The sequence below is a fragment of the Nansenia antarctica genome (assembly GCF_963989245.1).
Source record: "Nansenia antarctica genome assembly, chromosome: 5".
NCBI classification, from domain to species: domain Eukaryota; kingdom Metazoa; phylum Chordata; class Actinopteri; order Argentiniformes; family Microstomatidae; genus Nansenia; species Nansenia antarctica.
This window is the reverse complement of record NC_137690.1, coordinates 72,999,704-73,025,755: the sequence shown is the minus strand read 5'-3', so window position 1 is coordinate 73,025,755 and position 26,052 is coordinate 72,999,704. Positions and strand designations below refer to the sequence as shown.

At 48.7% G+C, this 26,052-nt stretch overlaps 1 protein-coding gene across 1 annotated transcript in view; it reads left to right on the top strand.

Moving 5' to 3' along the window:
- The window catches only part of LOC308158359 (uncharacterized protein), a gene marked incomplete at both ends in the record, with an annotated part of 86,148 nt that overhangs the window by 6,137 nt on the left and 53,959 nt on the right, over positions 1-26,052 (top strand). The window contains 3 exon segments of the mRNA XM_080531948.1: positions 716-1,001; positions 1,131-1,357; positions 4,383-4,649. Of these exon segments, the coding sequence (XP_080388074.1) occupies positions 716-1,001; positions 1,131-1,357; positions 4,383-4,649 (780 nt within the window).

Below are 26,052 nucleotides of genomic sequence, written 5' to 3'. Positions count from 1 at the left end.
GGCGAGGCGCCATTTGGCGTGGCGAGGAACACCGTACCGATTAATCACTCACCACCTCGACCTGGAGATGTGGTTATGATGTCTGATGCCTCCCTCTCCTCCCTCCCTCCCTCCCTTTCTCGCTCCCTCCCTCTCCTCCCTCGCTCCCTCCCTCTCTCCCTCTCTCCCTCCCTCCCTCCCTCCCTCTCTCCCTCTCCTCCCTCTCTCCCTCCCTCCCTCCCTCTCCTCCCTCCCTCTCTCCCTCCCTCCCTCGCTCCCTCCCTCCCTCCCTCCGTCCCTCCTTCCTGAAGATGTGGTTATGATGCCTGATGATGTTCCCGCATCCACACCTGATCTCTCTTCTCTCGCTTGTTTTTCCCTCCTCCTCTTCTCCTCTCTTCCTCTCCTCCTCTCCCCTCTCCTCCTCCTCCTCCTCTTCTCCCCTCCTCCTCTCATCCTCCCCCCCCTCCTCCTCTACTCCTCGCCTATCCTCTTCTCCTCCTATCTTCTCCTATCCCCCTCTCCTCTCCCCCCTCCTCCTTTCCTTCCTCTCCTCCTCTCCTCCTCCTCCCCCCCACCTCCTCCTCTCCCCCCCTCCTCCTCTCCCCCCTCCTCCCCCCCCTCATCCTCTCCCCCCCCCTCCTCTACCCCCCTCCTCCTCTCTACCCCCCTCCTCCTCTCCTCTCCTCTCTTCCTCCTCTCCTCTTCCTCTCAGATCTTCTCCTACTTCCTGTAGAAAACCAAACCGACCAACCGCCGCTCTGCCCTCCGTCGTCTCCGTCTCCACCGCCTGTCCGTCATGGCCATGGCCAAGCCCGCCCTCTCCCTCCTATTGGCCGTGCTGGCCTGCACCGGCCCCGCCCACTCCTCGCCGCCCCTCCTGCTGCGCCCCCGGGAGAGAGAGAGGGACTCGGGGGGCGGCGGAGGGGGCGGAGCCTCCGGCGGTGTCATCAACATCGCCGTGGTCCACTCCGGCTCCTCCCTGCTGCCCCCGGAGACCGTCGTCACCGGCCGGGGGGAGGGTGGGGGGGGAGACCGGGGAGGAGGAGGGGGAGGGGGCTCTGGAGGGCCTGGGGGAGGAGGAGGAGGAGGAGGAGGAGGAGGAGTTTCGAGGACCTCCACGTCCTCGGTGGCTTCGCCGTCCGGCCTAGCTAACGTGATCTGGCTGACGGTGAACGAGAGCAGTCCGGGGAGCCTCCTCCTGCAGCTGTGTGAGCTGCTGGCCACCACGCCGCTGCAGGGCCTGGTGTTCGAGCAGGAGAGGCCCCTCCCCCCCGACCGCGCCCCCCTGGCTCCCATGCTGGAGTTCGTGTCGGCGCAGACCGGCGTGCCGGTGGTGGCCGTGGGCGGGGGGGCCGGCCTGGGGAGGGAGCCGCAGGTAAACAACGTCCTCTTCCTCTTCCTCCTCTCTTCCTTCTCCTACTCCTCCTCCTCCTCCTCTTCCTCCACCCTCATCCTCCACTGACATCCTCCACCCTCCTCTCCTCCTCCACCTCCTCCACCTCCTCCTCCATCCTTACTCTCCTCCTCCACCCTCTCCTCCATCCTCCTCTCCTCCTGCACCCTCCTCCTCTCCTCCTTCATCCTCTCCTCTCCTCCTCTCCTCCTCCACCCTCTCCTCCGTCCTCTTCTCCACCCTCCTCCTCCTCCACCCTCCTCCTCTCCTCCTCCATCACCCAACCAGTAACTGACGCCCTCTAGCTCACAGGGGTCTGATTTGGGGGGGGGCTGCGTTCGTAAAATGTGCTCTGGAAATCTGAACAGCACTCTTGGAATGCCTCTGGTCCAATTAATCAAATGACTTGGTCCCTTTATGACGTCGTACCCAGTGTGCACTCTGGCGCTCTCAGAGCGAATTTACGAACCATTGTTTTGTCACAGTAATAATGTTGTTATCGAGGTTCTGTTAATCATTGACATCCTGGCTGCGTTCCTAAATTCGCTCTGTGAGCTCAGAGCACACACTGGGTTCAACGTCATTAAGGGACCAAGTAATTTGATTGGAAATGAAAGAGGCATTCCAGATTTCCAGAGCGTATTTACGATCACAGCCCCCTGAGGAACCTAAGGCCCTGAACCAATCTCTTTTAGAATTGTAAATCGGCCAGGCTACGGGGTCGACACAGGTAGGGAAATAGGGCTGTTTTAATCCCTTTGTTTATTTTTAATCCTCCTTTCTCTTTCTGTTAGTTTGTTTGTTTTTTCGATACTGTCTTCTACCCAATCCTCAAGCGTTACGTCTCCGTGAAGACACATGAATATCATTTTATAACTCTTTCATATAAATGAAAACGACCGACCGTTGACAACAACACTATACTGTATAATATATACGATTGTTCTTTTGGCTCGATAAAAAAAAAACATTTGAAGTTTCTCGAACCATCATAATCTTATCGGACTGTAATCTGAACGATAAATCAATCCAATTATATTTCGTACAATCGACTCAGAACGACCCCCAGAGCTCTTAAACCTCTTTGTCTTTAGCTCCGTTCAATTTATGATTGATCGACTAGTCGATCGTAACCCCCCCCAGGAGTCCATCCAGGAGTAATCTGCTCGCTGGCATGGAGGTTACGGGCCTGTGTGTCCTTACTGTTTGAGGTGCAACTCCCCCCCTCCTCTGCACAGTGCTTATGTTTCCATCTGGGAGATGGTGATTGATCGTTTTAATGTTGTTTGATTGCCAAGTACGGCGCATCAGAATGTGAACGGCTACTTTGCGTGACATGGCTGTCTACTTCCTGCTCCGGCGTGTTTTAGAGGGGGGCGTGATGGGAGGGAGGGAGGGAGGTGTGGAGAGGGAGGCGGCCATGACAGTGATAACTTACGTTACGGCGTTGGGCGTCGGGCGCCATACATCACCTCTCTGAGGGTGACATACGGAGAGACTCCCCTGGATAGACTTCACACAGAGGGACCGATAATACACTATAGAAATGAGGGCTACTGAGATGCACTTCCTCCACCACTTCTGTCCATCCCAACACCCCCAATATTCCTAACATTCTATTCATCTCCAACATTCCCTTCATCTCCAACATCCCCAATATTCCAACATCTCCAACATTCCCTTCATCTCCAACATTCCAACATTCCAACATTCCCTTCATCTCCAACATTCCCGTCATCTCCAACATTCCAACATTCCAACATCTCCAACATTCCCTTCATCTCCAACATCTCCAACATTCCAACATCTCCAACATCTCCAACATTCCAACATTCCAACATTCCCTTCATCTTCAACATTCCAACATTCCAACATCTCCAACATTCTAACATCTCCAACATTCCCTCCATCTCCAGCATTCCCAACATTCCAACATCTCCAACATTCCAACATCGCCAACATTCCAACATCTCCAACATTCCCTTCATCTCCAACATTCCCAACATTCCCTTCATCTTCAACATTCCCAACATTCCCTTCATCTCCAACATTCCCTTCATCTCCAACATCTCCAACATCCCCAACATTCAACATTCTAACATCTCCAACATCCCCTTCATCTCCAACATCTCCAACATTCCAACATCTACAACATCTCCAACATCTACAACATCTCCAACATCTCCAACATTCCCTTCATCTCCAACATCCCCAACATTCAACATTCCAACATCTCCAACACCTCTAACATCTCCAACATTCTAGCATCTCCAACATTCCCTTCATCTCCAACATCCCCAACATTCAACATTCTAACATCTCCAACACCTCCAACATCTCCAACATTCTAACATCTCCAACATCTCCAACATCTCCAACATTCCAACATCTCCAACATCTCCAACATTCCCTTCATTCCCAACATTCCAACATCTCCAACATTCCAACATCTCCAACATTCCAACATTCCCAACATTCCCTTCATCTCCAACATCTCCAACATCTCCAACATTCCAACATCTCCAACATTCTAACATCTCCAACATTCTAACATCTCCAACATCTCCAACATTCTAAAATCTCCAACATTCTAACATCTCCAACATTCCAACATTCCCTTCATCTCCAACATTCCAACATTCCCTTCATCTCCAACATCTCCAACATCTCCAACATCTCCAACATTCCCTTCATCTCCAACATCTTCAAGTTAAAGCTATGTTATGTTATGGTAGTGAATGAATGCTATGCTATGCTATGGTACTGAATGGTACGGTGTGGTGTAGCATGCTGCTACGCTATGCTATCCTAGTGTCCTGCTATCTTATTGTAACATAGTCCCCCCCCCCCCTGTCCCCCTTATAGGAGACGGGCTCCATCTACCTCCAGTTCACCTGCTCCACTATGCTATGTTATGGTAGTGAGTGCTATGTTATGCTATGCTATGCTATGCTATGCTAGTGTATGCTATCCCTAACATAGTCCCCCCTCCCTGCCCCCCTTATAGGAGACGGGCTCCATCTACCTCCAGTTCACCTGCTCCACGGCGCTGCAGCTGGAGGTGATCTTCGAGGTGCTGGAGGAGTACGACTGGACCTCCTTCTCGGTGGTGGCCACGCGTCACCACGGCTACGAGGACTTCCTGGCCATGGTGGAGGGCCTGACGGACGGCTCCTTCATCGGCTGGGAGAAGAAGAGTGTGGTGATGCTCAACGTCACCGACGACCCCGGCGGGGCGCGCACACGCAGGCTGCTGAAGGACAACGAGGCGCAGGTAGGGAGGGACGGTGGGATGGAGGGGTGGAGGGGTGGAGGCATGGAAGGTTGGAGGGATGGAAAGGTGGAGGGATGGAAGGAGGAAATTATGTGATTGTTATTATTCACACTCAAGCAAATTGAACATCTGGTAAGGTGTCCTAGGATGGATGGAGGGATGATGGAGGGGTGGAGGAGGGATGATGGAGGGGTGGAGGAGGGATGGAGGGGTAGAGGGATGGAGGGGTGGAGGGGTAGAGGGATGGAGGGATGGAGGGATGGTGGAGGTGCAGGTAAACCTATATACAGTGTATGTAAACCTAAACACAAGAATGTAAACATATTGCACGGTTATAGAACATTGCACTATTCCCTTGGTTATTGCACAGTAGTTTCTTGTATTGCACGGGGTGGGGGGAGATTACAGAGGGGATTTTTTGTTTTGTTTTGCTTAGATCTTACTTATGGCCCTGGGCAAGAAATGGGATGGGAGGGATGGAGGGGTAGGGGAATGGAGGGATGCAGGGGTAAAGGGGTGGAGGGGTGGGGAGATGGAGGGATGAGGGGTAGAGAGATGGAGGGATAGATTGATGGAGGGAGGGAAATTATGTGATTATTATTATTCACACTCAAGCAAATTGAACATCTGGTAAGGTCACCTAGCTATTGTGTCAAAAACGTACCGTTGGGAAGTGGAGGGGGGGGGGGGTGGTGATGAAGCACGGTTGCCCCTCCTCCTCTCTCTCTCTTTCACACACATATCCTGTCTTCATTGTGTGTCTGTCTGCATATGACCTTATTTGATGCAGTGTTGACCTCCGCCTTGCTTGGTGCATAGAGACGTGCAGAGGGTTGGTCCAGATGTGGACTCTGAGCTTCCAAGACAAAAATGGGGGTGGGGCAGCTGAAGCGCAGGAGGTTAGAGCCGGCGTCTAATGATCGCAAGGTCGGCAGATCGGCGTTTCGTACCCCGGCTGGCCACATGTCGAGGTGTCCTTGGGCAAGACACTGATCCCCAAATTGCTCTCAGTGAGCGGGCCGGTGCCTTGCATGGTAGCTTGCTGCCATTGGTGTGTGAATGTGTGTGTGAATGGGTGAATGAGAGGTCGTTGTAAAGCATTGTAAAGGTGCTCTATAAGTCAGTCCGTTTAAAAAAATCGTTCATCAGATTGCTTTTATTAAATGGCTAACAGGTGTTAACATGTAGGCTTAAAGTTTCTTCCTTCTCTGATAAAATAACGTTCGTGGAACCTTTTCTCAATGATGTTGTTATCTCTTCTTTGTCAAAATGTTAACGTTTATAATTAACTATATAGATAGAGAGATGGTCAATGTGAAGACTGAGGACTGAAGAAGAAACTTTAGGCTGACATGTTTCACAGCGCTTGCTAGTCTAGTGTAGTATTTCTACCTTCTGAAATTATGTCTAGGACTGGTGATATCAAGCGAAAGGTTCTCTAATATAAGAATCTGCTGACATACACTTGTGCTCTCTTCCAAACAATAAGCGAGCTATTAGATATCGACTTTCTGTTCTGGACGTTACAATTGGCATTTCTCAAAAACAACAAACAAACAAACTGCCAACGTCTACGACGTCTTGCTGCAAGGCATTCTGGAACCTTCTACCCATTCTTAGCTAATACAACAACAGAAATGTACTTCTTTTCAACTCTTTTAACCATAAATAATAACTCTTTTAACTATCAATCAATTATGTAACATATGAATCAATATCTTTTAACTGTCAATCAATCATGTAACATATGAATCAATCGGACTGTAACCTATAAAGTTACAACATCTAGACTGACAACTAAAGGTGGCCAGGCTTTTTGCCATTAGGTCCCGGCCTAGACGACTTCAGAACAGCCTGCCTGAAGACACAACGCTTAAGAAACTCTGTGTCCTCTTTTAAATCTCTTTAAATTAGCATCTAATTGTCGTTAAATCTGTCTGTTTAAGTAGTAGTGCGTAATGTCTAGTGTTTGAAATATCGCCTGTCTGTCCTGAGTCTGTTTTCAAGGCACCATATGCAGGATTGCCCTCGTTTCACAGCGACGGGGAATCGCAATGACAATTCAGAATAGAATAGAGTCCCCTCCTCTCTCTCCTCCTCCCCCCCTTGCTCAAGGCTAACGATCAAACTGAAACAATGTCAATCATTTTCATGTTTTCTGTCCGGTGGTTGCCGTAGCTACATGCCCTTGAAACAAGCAAAGGACCCTGTGTGTGTGCTTGAAAAGAAAAATGTGGTTGTTGATTTCAGTTTGGAGATGTTTGCGGAAATGGAATAGGACAGGAAATAATCCAGCCGAGCGAAGACACTCACTGACTCGTATTTCTTTCAAGTTTCAAACGAAACCCTCTCGTTCCCCAAACAATACTCGCAGAAAAGCCTGTGATGACTAACAGGATGTTTACGAGGAAACGTCTCCTGAATGCTTTCTTTACAAACCTATTATTTACACACAAAGCCTTCTGTTGCTTAGAGACATGCTCGGTGCTCGGTGCAGCTTCCAGGTAGTTGAGTAGGCAGCCAATGAGCTGGCAGTTGCAGGAGGTAGAGCCGGTGTCTAACGATCGGCAGAGGTCGGCAGATCGGCGGTTCGAGCCCCGGCTGGCCACATGTCGAGGTGTCCTTGGGCAAGACACTGAACCCCAGATTGCTCCCAGTGAGCGGGCCGACCGGCGCCTTGCTTGGTAGCTTGTTGCCGCCATTGGTGTGTGAATGTGTGTGTAAATGGGTGAATGAGAGGCTGTTGTAAAGCGCTTTGGAATAAGGTGCTATATAAGTGCAGTCCATTTACCATTTACGCAGCCAATGAACAGGCAGTACAGAGGCAGCCAATGAACAAGCAGTACAGAGGCAGCCAATGAACAAGCAGTACAGAGGCAGCCAATGAACAAGCAGTACAGAGGTAGCCAATGAACAAGCAGTACAGTGGTAGCCAATGAGCTGGCAGAACAGAGATAGCCAATGAACAGGCAGCACAGAGGTAGCCAATGAGCAAGCAGTACAGAAAGCAGCCAATGAACAGGCGGTACAGAGGCAGCCAATGAGCAGGCGGTACAGTAAGTAAGTAAGTAAGTAAGTCATGTTTATTTATATAGCACATTTTACAACGACAACAACAGCCGCCCCAAAGTGCTTAACACTAGTAAAAGAAAACTACTAGTACAGAAAGCAGCCAATGAGCAGGCATTACAGAAAGCAGCCAATGAACAGCCAGTACAGAGGTAGCCAATGAGCAGGTTAGACGCCCGTAGCCAGCGGTAGACAGGAGCGTCCTGGACGTTGTGCAGAAGCTGATTCTAATTCGGGCAGAAGGGGAGAAGGGCAGGGTCTTGGCAGGTGCGCTGTCACAGACAGCCAACACATCATAACTCATGATTCAGCAAGGTTACCCAGCCACGTTATATCACCACGCTGGACCTTTAAATAGCTTTATTGGGTTTTTTGCCTGATTGGCAAATGGTGTTTGAATGTTGCTTTGCTTCCTGTTTGGAAGTGTCCTGTGTGTACTGTGTGTATGTACTTATTCTTATTATTCTTATTATTCTTATTATTCTTATTATCATAAGCTCTATGACAAGCACTTCTTCTAAGCAAGGTTATTCTGATGATATACTGCCAGAATAGATGTTTAGCCATTAAAATGTTAACCCCCTGTGTTAAACCCCTGTGTTAAACCCTCATGTTAACCCCTCATATTAACCCCTCATGTTAACCCCTCATGTTAAACATGTCTTACATGGCCAGATAAGACAGCAACACAGTGTTTGACTGTGACTTCCTGGTTTCCATTAACATCAGTCGTTATCCACGGAGCTGGTCAGACCAGAAGGTCTGCACTGTCTTCCTGTTAGCCCTCCCCCCCGCCCCCCCCCCCCACCCCCATCCAGTCGTCTCTGAACAGAGGAAAACCATGGCAACAGTTGTCAACCATCTGCTTCTAGGATGACACTGTTTGCATTTACCGTACGTTGAAATTCCTGGAATTTAACAGACGCCTTTATCCAAATACATTTGTCTAAGTACGTGAGTCATCTTATCCATCAGTCATTGCAAGAAAAAGTAATCTATTGGCAGTCACAATGGGAGAAGAAGGAAGAATTACTTTTGTTGTTTTTTGTCTCTGTATTTCTGTTCACTGTGGTCAATATCACCACTCCCCATCAAACTCCACTCATTTACAGTAACATTGACATGTTTGGCATTTAGCAGTAGCTACGCCTTTATCTAAAGCGACTTACAAACAAATACATCTGACTAAGGAAGTGAATCATCTATCCACCAGTCACAAGCAGCAGGAGAAATTAATCTATGCTCACAGGCCTGAGGCCATTGGCAGTCGTTGTGCTGGAAGAAGGACGATTTTTTTTATTTTTTTTATGTCACTAGGGAAACAGGGGGGTAGTCGATGTCTCCCATTCACTAAGGGCTGAGGTCAATATCACCAATTACCATCACGTCAAACTCATTTTACATTTACACTTAGAGCATTTAGCAAACGGACGCCTTTCTCCAAAGCGACTGACAACGACAACAATAATAATCAACTTAAATCAAATCAAATAGTACACAGTCAGGATAAAACAATAGTAGCTTAATTAAAACGTCGGACGTAGCCTAAGACCTGATAAATAAATACAGTGTATTGTGAGAGCAACTGACAGTTGGAAGGTTGACTCCATTCACTATGGCTGCGGTCGATATCACCCAATCACTATCACGCCAATCAAAGATGGCCGACCTGGAGCCCTCAGCACCCTGGGAGAGAAGCCAGACTCAGACTCAGCCACACACACAAACCTTTCATGCTGGATTTCCGGACGACTTTCTACCTCAGCCAGCATCTGTGTTCATCACACCACCAGCACTTGGAGCTGAAGAGGGGACACCAGTCTCTCTCTCAACTTCTCACCTCTGTCTCTCTCATCAGGAGACCAGGGGGGGGGGGGGACACCAGCCTCTCTCTCTCCCTCTCTCCTCTGTCTAGCTCACCTCTCTCTCCCTCTCACCTCTGTCTCTCTCATCAGGAGGCCAGGGGAGGGGGGGGGACACCAGCCTCTCTCTCCCTCTCTCCTCTGTCTAGCTCACCTCTCTCTCCCTCTCTCCTCTGTCTAGCTCACCTCTCTCTCCCTCTCACCTCTGCCTGACTCTTCAGGATGCCAAGTGCACACAGTGCACACTGCAGCTGTCCACACCTCCTCCACCTCCTCCTCCTCCTCCTCCTCCTCCTCCTCCTCAACCCGCTACTAGTTTTATCGTTATGTCACATTACACGAGGGGAAGAGAGTACAATTCTTAGGCTTCGGTTGCTGACATTCCAGCACAACACAATAAGGCAAAAAATAGTCTGAATAGAAGATAGATAAAAAGTGACAATACAGGACATAAGTGACAAATAATAAGACAGCAGTACACAGAGAAAATAAAATAGATAGTTCCAGTAGTAAAGTGGCTGTGAGCTTAACACTAGAACAGCCGTGCCTATTTGCCTATTTTACCTACTATAAGAGCCGCCTCGGTGCTTGAATGAATGAATGAATTAATTAATTAATTAATTAATGAATGGTCTTTATTGTCATTAATACAGTACAGGTACCATACAACGAAATTTAGGGGGGGGGGCTCCCCTGGTGCTTGGAAAAAAGACTAAAAACAAGAGAGCCAAGGGTAAAACAAAAAAGAGAAAAGAGCTGGTTGACATAAATAAGGCTATGTACACTATCTACTATACTATACTACTATACTATACAATAAAACACTGTGCTGTACACTATGCTATGCTATAAATATCCTAACTTTTTCCTATATCTGAACCTTATGTACACATGGGTTGTCATATTGCACATAATATTTGTTGCACATTCATTAAAGTGTCGCAGTTAGCAGGTTTAGAATGTCACAGTTGTAAATGACCAGTCTTTACAATGGGAATCTGCTACTTACACACAAAGACCACTAGTTGGCGCGTCTTGTAAATTAGCCTGCCTCCTACACAGAGAAACTGCAAAATAGCTTTATACTAGCTTATCCTGATGTGATTTGTGAAAATGTAAGGATACTGGGGTGGTGGAACGCACATATCTAGGAAAAGTCATGAAAGGAGGGTCCTGAAATTTGATCGAGTGCAAAGATATAACATTTTCTTTTTTACTCACATGGGTCAAATGACCCCAGCCACGGCTGTTCTAGTGTTAAGGTGTAGGTAGTCCGTATAGTACACGGGGTGAGCTTGGGGATGATCATCAATTGTCTTCAGTGGGCTTGTTCGTGAGCCTGATGGCCTGGGGGAAGTAGCTGTCGGTTAGCCTCTGTTAGTTTTGGCCCTGAGGCTCCGGAAGAAGAGGCTTCGTCTTTTGGACGGCATCGGTTCAAACAGACGGTGATGGCTGGGATCTTAGATGATCCTCCGGGGGGTTTGCTGACTCACCGTTTGACACACCAATCAGCAATCACGGCCAATCAAAGATGGCCGACCTGGAGCCTCAGCCCCCCCCGGGAGAGCAGCCAGCCTCAAACTCAGCCAGACCCACACACAAACCTTTCATGCTGGATATCCGGACTGTTTTTTCTCCTCAGACAGCATCTGTGTTCATCACACCATCAGCACTCGGAGCTGAAGAGGAGGACACACCAGCAGGTCTCTCCCTCTCACCTCTTCCTGACTCATCAGGACACCGAGCGCACCCAGCTGCAGCTGTCCGACACCTCCTCCTCCTCCTCCTCCTCCTCCTCCTCTTCAACCCTTATCACCAACTCCACAGAAGTCTCTGGAATCCTGCACTCTAATACTGCAACCCCCCTCTCAATGTAACAGATGCCGTTTTAATGGAGGCCATTTAAGCTGAGGCTTTTTTATCCAAAGCGCCTTACTTTGCAGAGAGGAGGGTAGTAGACATGTCGGTGTATATTGTCCCCAGCGGGAATGGAACCCACAACCTAAGCGATATTAGCGCCATGCTCGAGCAGCTGAGCCCACAGAGGACCACGGATGGTAGCGTCTCTAATGTAATGGAGGCTATTTAATGGGTGGACTTACATTGCAGGGAGTGTAGTGCATTTCAGTCTATATTGTCCCCAGCGGGAATGGAACCCATAATCTAGACACTGTTTGTTTGTTTGTTTGTTTATTAGGATCCCCATTAGCTAACGCCATGACATCAGCTAGTCTTCCTGGGGTCCGACACAACAATCATATTTGGACAATTGTCATCACTATATACATACAGACAATTGTAAACATTGTATATATACATACATACATACATCATAATAACAAAAGAAAGGAATACAAAAAAATAAAAATAAATAAATAAAAGGAAAGAAAATAAATGAAATAACAGATCAACAAACAACATAAATCATCTACTGTTCATTCAGAGTTAATTGTATTAAGTGCTCTTTTATTGTTTTCTTGAAAGTGCATCTCCAGAATTGGTTTTCCTAACATCAGCTGTTAGCGCATTAGTGTCTCTAATGTAATGGAAGCCAATATCACGACTCTCCACTAGGGGCGCATTCCACCAGGGGGCATATCCAATCCCATTTCCATTTTTGGCTTTTAGCAGACGCCTTATTCCAAAGCGCCTTACAAACAAATAACATTTGACTAAGTGTGTGAATCATCTACCCGCCGCCAGCCGTAGCAGGAGAAAAGTAATCTATGCTCAGGACCAGGGGCCATTGGCAGTCGTCATGCTAGAAGAAGGAAGAATTTTATTTTGGTATTATTTGTTTGTTTTTCTTCTTCTCCAGAGATACACACATCCAACCCCATCAGGGGTTCTGGGGCCGGAAGCTCCCATCCTTTGGAGCTCTCACCCCCCCCCCCCCCCCCCCCCCCCCCCCCCCCCTACCCTGGACACCTTCAGTGCCCCCTACCCTGGACACCTTCAGTGCCCCCTACCCTGGACACCTTCAGTGCCCCCTACCCTGGACACCTTCAAATCAGCCCTCAAAACACGTCTGGTCACCAAGGCCTTTGGCCCCTAGTCTAGTTCTGTCACTGTCGCTGTCTTTTTGTTTTCTTTGTTTTTGTTTCTGTTCTGTTCTGTCTGACATTCTGTCTGTAAAATCTGTAAAGCTTCAAGGGTTTCAAGGGTTTCAAGGGTTTCAAGGGTTTCAAGGGTACTTTATTTGTCACATACACAGAAATACAATGTAAAACATGCAGTGAAATGAAATGAAAAAGCGTCCTTGGGTTTGAGAAAAGGGCTATATAAAACCAACTTGTTATTATTATTATTATTATTATTATTATTAAACACACAGAGCCTGGGGTCGAATTTAAGGATGTTGGGCTACGCTAGCGGACATAACTAGTACCCTGACGTTCCTACTAGTCTGGGTAACATTGTACGAGTCTGCCCTCCATATAGACGCATCATATTTTGATAGTTGATCTCATATCTGTTGGGGGCTAGCTTCTGGGGGCCGAGAGACACAATTACCACCTCATGGTCACACTGACAGGGGTCTTCAACTTCAACCCCCCCCCCCTGCCCACCCCCCCCGCTCTGCAAAGAAGGAAATCAATACGGAATCAATAGGCCAGTCACTAACAACACCACGTCAAACCTGCTACCTGTAACCTGCTGGATTGACAAAAAACCCAGTCTGAGCTGCTCCAGTCTACAGACCGACTGCTGGGTCAACACCCTGTGTGTGTCGTCTGCGTGTTGCACATGGACTAGTAATAATCTGGGTCGATAGGACGGCGGACGGTGCCATAACACTCACACTAGTCTGAGCACACTCCACACTACCATGAGTAGTAGAAGCAGCTTCCCCCTCTCTGCCGTTGTGCCCTTGCGCAAGGCACTTCACCACCCGAACTGCTCCAGGGTGTGCTAGATGGGTTTGCTGTGCTGTGCTGTGCTGTGTGCTGTTTCAGGGCGGGGGGGGGGGGGGGGCAAAAAGATAATTTCCCCTCGGGGATCAATAAAATAATATTTTGGCAGTCGTCGTGATAGAAGAAAACACTTGTTCTTGTTCTTGTTCTTGTTCTTGTTCTTGTTCTTGTTCTTCTTCTTCTTCTTCTTCTTCTTCTTCTTCTTCACCTGACTCGTCGAGTCACAAGGGCAACACCAACCTGGTGGTTCCTCAGAAAATGTCCGTGGATGAATTGAATGACTCGACAGAAACGGTCTTTTCCAGCTCCTCTTCACTCGCCGTTCACTCTCCTCCTCTGCTGCAGATTTCAACTTTTGATCACTTTTCGGCCAAACTTTCATCTGAAGTTCAACGCAAGGTTTCCCATAATCCTTCCTGAGTCTTCCTTAAGCTGCAAAGCGCGCGCAGGGCGCAGCGGGGTGGGGTGGGGGGTGGGGGTAGTTGGGGGGGTCCCTTACCAACTGTACAAACTTTTAACACTCTGCTTTTTGCATGCTTTAACATTTCTCTTCTGTTCTTAATCCTCAACTCCACTCAATCCCCTGCCTTCATTCTGCGCTGTAATAATGGCACTAACTTGTCCACTATCTCCCCATTAGCTGCCATCATCCCCCGGGTGATTGTAACCTCAAATAAATGTGCTACTCTTCGCCAACTGAGCTCCCTTAAAGTCTCAAGTCTGGTATAAATCCACTCTCTGTCCCAGAAAACCGCAGGGCCGGTCTCACAGACAAGGCTTAAGCCTGATCCTAGACTAAAAAGCATCTTCAATGGAGATTTAAACATTGAAGTGTGATTTAGTCCAGGACTAGGCTTAACACTACAACAGCCGTGCCTTTTTACCTACTAAAAGAGCAGATGACCCCCTCTTTAGCTCAAGCTGCTATTTACACACAACGACTACTAGTTGGCTGTCTTGTAAATTAGCCTGCCTCCTACACAGAAAAAGTGCAAAATAGCTTTATACTAGCTTATCCTCATGTGATTTTGAAAATGTCAGGATACTGGGTGGTAGAACGCACATATCTAGGAAAAGTCATGAAAGGAGGGCCCTGAAATTTGACATTTTGCAAAGATATAACATTTTGCTTTACTCACAGGACGTCTCACGGCTGTTCTGGTGTTAAGCCTTGTCTGTGAAACCGGCCCTCGGTGTGTCAAACTCAACCATGATCTCTGATAGATCTGAGGCCTAACCCATTGCCTAACAGGAAGCGGTCAGACGTACACATGACCGGTAACCAAAAAACTGATTTCCACTCATGGTTCTAGGCAATGGGACCTCATAATACATCTGTATGCTATGGAACGGTTCCCTGGTGTGCTGGAAAAAGATATAACGGTGAATGAATCACTTCATTAGGTTTTCCAGTCACCTGACTAACATGGCAGGATTACAGTAGTTCACGACGTCTTTCTTTTAACCCTGGCCAGAAGAAATGCCTGAGGACATGGCTGTATGTAAATTAACTGACTTATATATCGCCTTATTCCAAAGCGCTTTACAACGGCCTCTCATTCACCCATTCACACACACATTCACACACCAATGGCGGCCAGCTACCATGCAAGGCACCGGCCCGCTCATTAGGAGCAACTTGGGGTTCAGTGTCTTGCCCAAGGACACCTCCTCGACATGTGGCCAGTCGGGGCTCGAACCGCCGATCTGCCGACCTTGCGATCATTAGACGCCGACTCCTCTACCTCCTGCGCCACAGCCGTATGTTTTCTCACCCCTATAATGACCAACCGGGGGGGGGGTCAGTCGTGTGCAAGACCGGGGACCTCAGAGCTCGGTAATGAAGGAATAATGACCCGGTTCTGCGCTCACGCCGGTCATCATCAAACAAAAACACAAACCCACTGGACCAGTGACTCCAAGAGCCGCGAGGTCCATCACTCCTCTGCCGTGGAAGAAGTCTCTTGTGAAAAACACGGTTTTACGAGCCAGAACATATTCATCAGCTGACAACAGCAGCGGCGGCGGCGGGCGGCACCAGTCGAGGTTTTCTGTCTTTTCTGTTTGTTCAGGAGGTAATTCTAGCACACATTCTAGGGAGGACACAGTTTATTTTTAAATTCCTCTTGATGCTCCGGAATCTCTGAGGCGTTCGGTTATCTTTGACCGCCCCCCCCCCCCCCGCTGGGTATATAACACCCCACGGGTCAAACAAACCCCTTTGCTCTTCACCGGCGAAATACCACATAAGTCAGGTTTATCAGTTTCTTGATAGAACAGAAATGCACTTCTGACAGGAAAGCCTCCGGGCCCAATAAGCACTCAACACAGCAGTTTTTTTTTCTTCTACCACATCACACTCAAGGCTCTCTTCTAGCACGAGAGGACAATACACCTCCCCCCCCCGCGCGCTTTACCACTCAATACACACCGCATACAACAGCTTTGTCCGGGCATTGTTCGCCCGTTTCAGAGTCAAGGGCATCCACTCGCTCGAAGGTGCATGGGGAAGGTATTCATCCCCGCCTTGCTTGAAAAGAAAAAAAATGAAAAGAGCGAGAGAGAGGAACCTGTTCTGGATTTCCCTAGCTTCATCAAACTTTGATCAGGCTCCTGTGAGCCCTTACCTGCTCACTAATGCCGGAGTGCTCTCCGGTGCTCAAGGTCCGCGCTGTTTAGCATTTGACTCATGTTCAGTTTCATCTCATGTACTTTCAGTTTTGATCTCATGTTCTTTCAGTTTTAACCTCAAGCTCGATACACCTGATCCTAACCGCATAACTTAGGTTCATGTCCTCAGGTGGAGTGGCTAGGTGTACAGGGTTAGGGGTTAGGGTTTTGGGTTTAGGTTTAGGGTCTAGGGTTTAGGTTTAGGGTTTAGGGTTTAGGGTTAGGGTCTAGGTTTAGGGTTAACGGTTATGGTTAGAGTTTAGGGATTAGGGTTAGCGGTTAGGGGTTAGGGTCTAGGGTTTAGGTTTAGGGGTTAGGGGTTAGGGTTTAGGGGTTAGGGTCTAGGGTTTAGGTTTAGGGGTTAGGGGTTAGGGTTTAGGGGTTAGGGTCTAGGGTTTAGGTTTAGGGGTTAGGGGTTAGGGTCTGGGTTTAGGGGTTAGGGTCTAGGTTTAGGGTTAGCAGTTATGGTTAGAGTTTAGGGGTTAGGGTATACGGTTTAGGGTTTAGGTTTAGGGGTTAGGGTCTACGGTTTAGGGTTTAGGGTTTAGGGGTTAGGGTTAGCAGTTATGGTAAGGGATTAGGGTTAAGGTTACCTTTGTACTACTGTATATTGCACATGTCTCCTGTCATAAGTTCTTTTATACTTCTGCACATTAGATACTGTACATAAACTACCTCACTGTACATAGCTCATAACTGTATATAGCCTATAACTGTATATACCTCTAAACTATACTGATGTTTACAATACTACCTCTGCACATACTGTATATTACATAGTCACCTATCACTACCATTCTTGTTCTAATCATACCATGATCATACCATATCACTATAAGGGCATGGGGCGGCTGTGGCGCTGGAGGTAGAGCCGCCGTCTAATGATCGCAAGGTTGGCAGATCAGCGGTTCGAGCCTCGGCTGGCCACATGCTGAAGTGTCCTTGGGCAAGACACTGAACCCCAAATGCTCCGGCGCCTTGCATGGTAGCTTGGCCTCCATTGGTGTGTGAATGTGTGCATGAATGGGTGAATGAGAGGCCGTTGTAAAGCGCTTTGGATAAAGGCGCTATGTAAGTGCAGTCCATTTACTATTTGCACTTCTAGTTGGATGCTAAACTGCATTTGGTTGTCTGGTCTCTGCTTTCTCTTTGTCTCTAGCAGAGCGATCACAACAGAGTTGAATCTAATCTAATCTAATGATCACCTGCGCTCGTCCAATAATCACCTGCGCTCTCCGAGTCCGACACAACAACAACAGAACTCCTCTGGAAAAAAATGCGAAGACAGACAGAAAGCAAGAACGATGAAAACAATAAGAGGACTGAGTGAAAAGAAACAAACTCAAAGAGTTCATTAAGAAAACTCAAAGGGGTGGGGGAGACACACAGTTTCAAAATAGACGACGACAACCAACCGCACCCGACAACCGTGAGAAAGTGAGAGCGCTGTGGCCTCTCTCTCTCTCCGTACCTCAGGCAGAGGTAAAGCGCGAGCTTTAGGTGTTATTGGCGCGAGGGAGCGCGGGGGCGCGTGTGTGCCAACCTCGGGGGGCTGCACGCTCAGCTCTCACCTCAGGTGCCGACCGTTACTAATCAGCGAGCCGAATCAGCCGGAAGGGAGGAACACGGCGACATAATTGCGGGTTTTTAGATGAGATTATTGGACTGATTGATGTGTTTTTCCCACGGCGGTGGCGGTGAGTAGGCTATGGAGTACGGGCTAAGCACTGTCGGCTTGTTTGATAGTTTCCTACTCGCCCCCCCCCTCATCCCCCACCTATGTAGTTGGAAAGCCCACACACTTAAAAAAATACACACGCAGGATGTATCCACTTAGAAGTACTTAGTGTGTGCAAGGCTGGTGGTGTGTGTGGGTTGGGGGGATTGCAAGTCTGGTGGTGTGTGTGTGTGTGGGGGGGGGGGGGGTAGCAAGGTGGGGGCTCAGCCCACCCAAACGTGCATCTTGCCCACCTCAAAAGTTAAGACTTTTCTATTTTTCCTCTGAATTGTTGATATTCTGGGAGCTTTATTAGGAACGCTATACTACTACTGGGTAGGGCCTCCCTTTATTAACACTATACTACTACTGGGTTGGGCCTCCCTTTATTAGGAACACTATACTACTACTGGGTAGGGCCTCCCTTTATTAACACTATACTACTACTGGGTAGGGCCTCCCTTTATTAGGAACACTATACTACTACTGGGTAGGGCCTCCCTTTATTAGGAACACTATACTAATACTGGGTAGGGCCTCCCTTTATTAGGAACACTATACTACTACTGGGTAGGGCATCCCTTCTTCAGGAGGAAAAAGTCTGAGATCCAGCCCCTGCTCATCGACGGAGAGAGCGTGGAGAGAGTCTCAACCCTCCGATTCCTGGGACACAACATGCGGGATGACCTGGCCTGGAAGGACAACACTAAAGGCACCATCAAGAGGGCACAACAGCGGCTATACACCCTGAGATGCCTCAGGAAACAACACAACAAGAAGGAGATACTGGTGGCCTTCTACCACGGCGCAGTGGAGAGCATCCTCACCTTCGGCATCTCCAACTGGTTCCACAGCTGCACAACAGCGGAGAGAAACGAGCTACAGAGAGTCGTGAGAACAGCACAGAAGATCACCCGCGCCCCCCTCCCCTCTCTGGAGGAGCTGTACAACACACGCTGTCTCAGGAGGGCCTCCAAGATCTCCAAGGACCCGACCCACCCTGGGCACGTACACTTTGTCAAGCTGCCCTCGAACAGGAGGTACAGGACCCCGGCCGCTAAGACAAACAGACTGAAGGACTGCTTCTACCACAGGGCCGTCAAGGCCCTGAACACAGAAAAGGCCTAAGTTCTGGGCCCAGGACAGTCCGGACGGATTGTATGGCAGCTAGTGCTGAGGCACAAACATGTACATTTTCAAGCCTGCAAACTGTGACACTTTAAAATAATGTGAAAAAATACTTTTTGTGCAATATGACAACCCTAGTTGACTATCTGTGCAGTATAGTACAGTGGATTGTGTACATAGCCTTTATTGATGTAAACCAGCTCCTTACCTTCTTGTGATTTTATGCATCTATGCTTTTTCTAAAATGTGTTTTCTTTTTCCTTTCCTAACACCAGGGGAGCCACCCCTCCTAAATTTCGTTGTTTGGTACCTGTACTGTAGCAATGACAAATAAAGTCCATTCCATTCCATTCCATCCCTTTATTAGGAACACTATACTAATACTGGGTAGGGCCTCTCTTTATTAACACTATACTGATACCTCCCTTTGCTCTGGAAACGGCCTCAATTCTTCATGGCATTCATTAATTCCACAAGATGTCGGAAACATTTCTTTGAGATTCTGATCCATGATGATGACACGATTGCATCACGCAATTCCTGCATATTGTTTTAAAGCTGTGAATCTCCCGTTCTACCACATCCCAAAGGTGTTAAAATTGTTGGATTCAGATCCGGTGACTGGGAAGGCCACTGAAGAGCACTGAACTCATTGTCATGTTCATGAAACCAGTTTGAGACAACTTTTACTTTTCAGTGTGCTTGAGTTTGAGAAAGACGCTTTTAAGTCAAAATCTATTATTTATTATTATCTTACATTATTATTACTTTGTGACATGGTGTATTGTCATGCTGGAAGCAGCCGTTAGAAGATGGGTACATTGTGGCCATGAATGGATGCACATGGTCAGCAACAATACTCAAATAGGCTGTGGCAATCAGACAATGATTGATTGGTATTAACAGGCCCAAAGTGTGCCAAGAAAACATTCCCCACACCATTACACCACCTCCACCATTACACCACCTCCACCACTACACCACCTCCACCACTACACCACCTGGATGAAAGAGAAGGTGTGCAGGTGTTCTTAATAAAGCGTGTACTGAGTCCCCCCTCCCTCCCCCACCATTGACCTTGCTACTCCAACCCCCCCCCCCCCATCCCAGCCCCCCCGAACCCCCTCTCCCCCAACGTCGGCCTTGTTACCGCTACCCCCCACCCCCCTCCACCCCCCCCCCAGCCACCCCCTATCTGTTGGTTCTGGCTCGTTCTGCCGCCTGCAGTGAAGCATTAGTCATTCCTGGAGCTATCAGAGAGCAGGAAGCAACAGCAGATAAGAGCCAGGAGACCAGGAGACCAGGCCAGCTCTCAATAAAATGTCTCCAAATGTTGTTTGACTCACTTGCAAACCCCCCCCCCCCCCCCCTCCCCCCGTCATTGGCCTTGCCACTTCACCCCCCCCCCACCACCACTGGCCTTGCCACCGGCCTTGCTACTACAAGCCCATCCCCCCATGAACCCCTCCCCCCCACCTACCGTTGGCCTTCCTAAAGGCCTTGCTACTCCAGCCCCCCCCCCACCACCACCCCCACCAGCCCCCCCCCTAGCTGTTTGTTCTGGCGCTTTCTAGCGCCCAGCGCAGAGCACATTAGTCATTCCTGGAGCTATCAGAGAGAAGGAAGCAACACCAGATAAGAGCCAGGAGACCAGGCCAGTTCTCAATAAAATGTCTCGGAATGTTGTTTGACTCACTTGCAAAAAAGAAGCCAGTTAGTTAGGGGGGGTGGGGGGCGGGGGGGGTTATATTTGGCTCTGGGCAGCTTCAGGAACAGACTAGAGCCACGCCACACTAGCTATGCTGTGTGAAGTATCGTCAGGCGTCACGGCGTGGGGGGGGGGGGGAACTGCTTTAGGAGGAAACTAGGAGAATAGAACGTCCAGAATACACACTTTGACCGACATTTTCCGGACTTAAATCGTGCAGCACCACCAGGGTGTCAGAAACAGCTAAAACACCCAAACAAACGTCACAGTGGCTAACGTGAGGCTTTAACACTAGAACAGCTGTGCCCTTTTCACCTACTATAAGAGCCGCCCGCCTCCTACACAGAAAAACTGCAAAATAGCTTTATATTCTAGCTTATCCTGATGTGATTTTTAAAATGTAAGGATACTGGGGTGGTAGAACGCACATATCTAGGCAAAGTCATGAAACGAGGGTCCTGAAATTTGATCGAGTGCAAAGATATAACATTTTTCTCATCCTTTCTCACAAATTATCCCTCATGGCTGTTCGAGTAACTCTTTTAACCCTTTTGTGTAGATAGATATATGCTTTTAGAAGACATTCTCGTTGGGAAGAATGGGCATAATAATCTAATTATATTTATAGCATTCCACACAATAACACCTTGTGACGTTAGAATTATCTCCATTTTTGTCAAAATTTAGTTTTTTACATAATCTGACCCATTAGGTGTTTATTAATGCCTGTGTGGTGTTATTTTTTTAAATGTTGAAATGTTTTAGTTAGTAATTCATAAAATACAAAGGTTCCATCTCACAAAACATAATGGAATGTAAAAACTTTGACGCTCAATATCTCTGAACTACCCTAAGTGGAGATAGAACCTTATCATTCTAAGCTCACGACCTGACATTCAAGTATCGTCTTTGAATGTTTTTTTTACAGCACAGTAGGAGAACGGGGGGGAGGGGGGTTAGTTATTAGAAATATGGTCAGTAGGTTCAACCGTTGTCCTTGCACTGAGTACAATGGGATGTATGTATGTTCTTGTCCAGGGTTCAGAGGTCAGAGCCATTGAAGGCGACCCTGGAACAGTTAAGTGTTCAGCGCCTCGCTCAAGGACGCCTCGACACGTGGCCCGGCCTGGATCCCCATTCTCCTCTGCTATCCAGTGGATCAGAGATGTCTGTCTATCAGGCAGATTAGTGTGGCAGTGTAGAGGGGAACCAGCCATCTTGATCTGATCCTGGATAGCAGAGAGAGAGAGAATCCTGATCGTTCTGATTCAGATTAAAAGAACAAGTTATATCTTTGCACTCCATCAAATTTCAGGACCCTCCTTTCATGACTTTTCCGAGATATGTGCGTTCTACCACCCCAGTATCCTTACATTTTCACAAATCACATCAGGATAAGCTAGTATGAAGCTATTTTGCTAGTTTTTCTGTGTAGGAGGCTAGGCTCATTTAGGTGTTCGCCAACTAGTGGTCGTTGTGCATGGGCGTCACCACCATATATTTGGGGGGGGACGTGTCCCCCCCACCTTTGAAACAAGGTCGTTTGGACCCCCCCACATTTGCCATCAAAAATATGTTGCATGACTGGTCAGCGTTATTTTCATTGCTTCACAATCAAATCCGTTCCACTTTATGAGTAGGGGATTGCCCATATCCAGAAGTCCACTCCGCGTTTTACTTCTGTTTTTAACACGGCAGCAGCAGCATCCGACACGCACGCAGATTCAAAACATTCAGACTGAGGCAAGACGATATTTAGATCATCCACCAAGATGGATATAAGGAAAAAAATTTCTAAGAAGAGAAAAGTAAGTCAAAGTCATCCAAGTTTTCCCGTGAGTGGCCAAACAGCAACATTGCGTTCTCCCAAGGTCAAACACAGCCAGCTTTTCTGATAAGAATGTTAGCACCTTATGAGACATTCTCTGTATTAGCAATAGAATTAGCATAGCCTACTAGCAACCAAATACGAGCTAGATCAGCTATATGGCACTAGCAGTTTTGTTAGGCATTACTAGTGCGGTTAGACATGTTTAAATGCAGAACAGACACAGGTGAAATGTCATCAAAAGCACAGAATGGCGACAAACACCTCACAGTGCTTACCTGTCCTGTCATTATTGCATCTCCTGCCCGTGTTCATTGCCCTGAGCATTTGCACTATTTAATTTGGCCATTGCACCCACCCAAAGAATCAATTTTGCATCTGATTGCTTGAGCTAGGGTTAAAAAATAAGAAGAAAACACCTGTTCCATTTATTTTTCTATTTCTAAAATGCTTGTCATTGTATTTTTTGTATTGATGATTGTATTTCTATGTCAAATGTTCTATTAGAGAAAAACAATATGAACAAGTGCTCAATGCATCCCCATTTCTCCTGATATAGGTGGTTGAGAGTGAGAGTGAGTCAGAGGCAGGGGCAGCAGGCAGGGGCAGTGGAGACAGCTCTAATTCACTCTTTGATTTTTTTTGTTTGTTATAGTTGTATGTTCTGCAATGCACTGAAGAGGGCTAAGTTTGATTGTAATAGGCTCTGAGTAGCCTAGGTACATATTTTATGTTTCCTCATAACTTTTTATTCAATTTGTTGACTCAAAGTTACCTCATTCTTTTCTAATTCACTCTTTGATTCTTTTTGAATCTTCATATTTAATAAAGTACCTAAAAAGTGCCACGTGTCAGTGTCAGGCCTCTGTGAGTTAAACCAAAACATAATAGTAGTCAGTAATTGCAGACCATGCCAGCTCCAAGGAAAAACAAAGAAAGAGGGAGATTATTTTGGGTGTAAAACGCACCAGAATGCAGGAAATGGAATCTACTATTTAAAAAATTTCGGGGGGGGGGACCCCCAGACCCCCCGAAAAATAAGTGTCCCCCCCACATTCAAAAAGCTGCTGACGCCCATGTCGTTGTGTGTAAATAGCAGCTTAGCATTGTAAAGAGGTGGTCATTTGTGGGGTCATACTCTAGTCTAACCTAGTCTAACCCTCCCACCCTCCAGGTGCACCTGTTGTACTGCAGCCAGGAGATGACCTGGTGTTTAGTCTAGTCTCACCTAGTCTAACCTAGTCTAACCCTCCCCCCCTCCCCCCCTCCCTCCCTCCCTCCCTCCCTCTCCTCCCTCCAGGTGCACCTGCTCTACTGCAGTCAGGAGGAGGCAGACTTGGTGTTCAAGGCAGCCTGGGCGTGTGGTCAGGCCGGTCCCTCTCACATGTGGTTCGCCGTGGGCCCGGCGCTGTCGGGCCTGGGCCTGGAGGGCCTCCCCAAGGCGCTGTTCGCCATTCGGCCCCGCGGCTGGAGGGACGAGCCGCGCACCCGCATCGCCAAGGGGGTGTCGGTCCTGACCCACGGGGCCATGGCCCTGCGGAGGGAGCTCGGGCCCGCTAAAGGGGCGCTGTACGCCGGGAACTGCCAGACTGACAGCAACCGGACCAGGAGGGTGCCAGACAAGATCAGGTGAGAGGAGGAGAGGGGTGGGGTGGGGTGGGGTGGGGGGGGGGTGTGTGTGTGTGTCTAGGCGATCATCGACGACTGATGACTCTCTGGGGAGAGAGGGGGGGGTGTTAGTAGAGGAGGAGGAGGGGAGGGGTGGAGGGGGGGTGTCACTTTCTCTGCCTGTTTCAGAGAAACTTTCTCTCGCTCTCTCTCTCACTCACTCACTCTCTCTCTCTCACTCTCTCTCTCTTTCTCTCAGTCTCTTCACTCTGTTTCTCACTATGTCAGCCCTCTCTCTCCCTCTCTCACTCACTCGCTCCTCCCTCTCCCTCTCTCTCTCTCTTCTCTCTCTCTCTCTCTGTCTATGTCTGCCTCTCTCTCTAGGTGACTCTAGTGTCTCTCCTCCCCTCCCTCCCCCACCGACCTTACCTCAGCCTCTCTCTCTTTTCATCAGTGGCATATGCCTCTTCTTTCTCTCTTCCTTTGCCTCTCTCTCTCTCTCTCTCTCTCTCCTTCTTTCTCCATCTATCATTTTCCTGTCTGATTCCCCCAGCAGTGTATCACAGCACAGCCTTGCTTGCACTCTCACTGACTCTCTCTCTCTCCCCTCCTCTCTCCCCCTCTCTCTCTCCTCCCCTCTCTCTCTCTCTCTCTTTCTCTCTCCTTCCCCTCTTTCTCTCTCTCCCTCCCCTCTTTCTCTCTCCCCTCCCCCTCTCCCTTTGCTCTGTCAGGGGCCTCACACTCAAAGTGCCTTTCTCTCTCTCTCTCTTTCTCCTTTATTCTCTATCTATCATTTTTCTGTCTGATTCCCCCAGCAGTGTATATCACAGCACAGCCTTGCTTTCTCTCTCTCTCTCTCTCTCTCTCTCTCTCTCTCTCTCTCTCTCTCTCTCTCTCTCTCTCTCTCTCTCTCTCTCTCTCTCTCTCTCTCTCTCTCTCTCCCCCCGCCCCCCTCTTCTCCCCCCTCTCTCCCCCCCTCTCTCTCTTTGCTCTGTCACAGACCCTCACGCTCAAAGTGCCTTTCGTCAGAGTCCCTGCGTGTCATCTGACAGACCCGCCTGAAAGATACATGAGGGTGCATGTGGGAGTCAAGTGCATGGCGTGTCCGTGTGAATAAAGCCCCCCCCCCACTGATATGGACGGATTCTGTAAAGGACTTGAAAGGCCTGAAATGTACCACCAATTTATTGCCACCTACTGTTGGATGTTCGCTAGTGCTGCCCTCCCCTCCCCCCCCCTCCTCCCCCCCCCCCTCCTCCCCCCCCTCCTCCCTCCCCCGCGTAACGAACGAACCCTCTAATTGTCCTCTCATCATCCAGTCGAGATGATAATTTTCGTATAATTGTCGACCGATCTGGTGATTCAACAACTCTCCTTATCTCTCAGTTTGTCCTTTTACCTCTACCTCCTCTCAGCTGCTCAGCTCTCTGCGCCCCCCCCCTCCCCCCTTCCCTCCCTGGCTCCCCCCCTTCCCTCCCTGCCCCCCCCCCCTTCCCTCCCTGCCCCCCCCCCCCTTCCCTCCCTGCCCCCCCCCTCCCCCCTTCCCTCCCTGGCTCCCCCCCCCCTCCCCCCTTCCCTCCCTGGCTCCCCCCCCTCCTCGTCCTCTCCCCCCTTCTCCTATTCCACTCCATCCACCCGTGCTTTTTACGCATTGTTGTTTTTTAAACCACATTCCGGTATCATCTTCAATCTCATCTCCTTCTCTCTCCCCCTCTCCATCCATCCCTCCCTCCCTCCCTCCCTCCCTTCGCCGTCTATTGTCAGTTCACCTCTCCCACTCCTCCGCCCCCCCCCCTCCCCCCCCACCCTCTCCATCTCCTCTCTTCCTCTCCCTCCTCTCCTCTTCACCCTTCCCCTCATCTCTCAGAGCTGAGGCGGCGTCGTTTGTATGGAAATTGA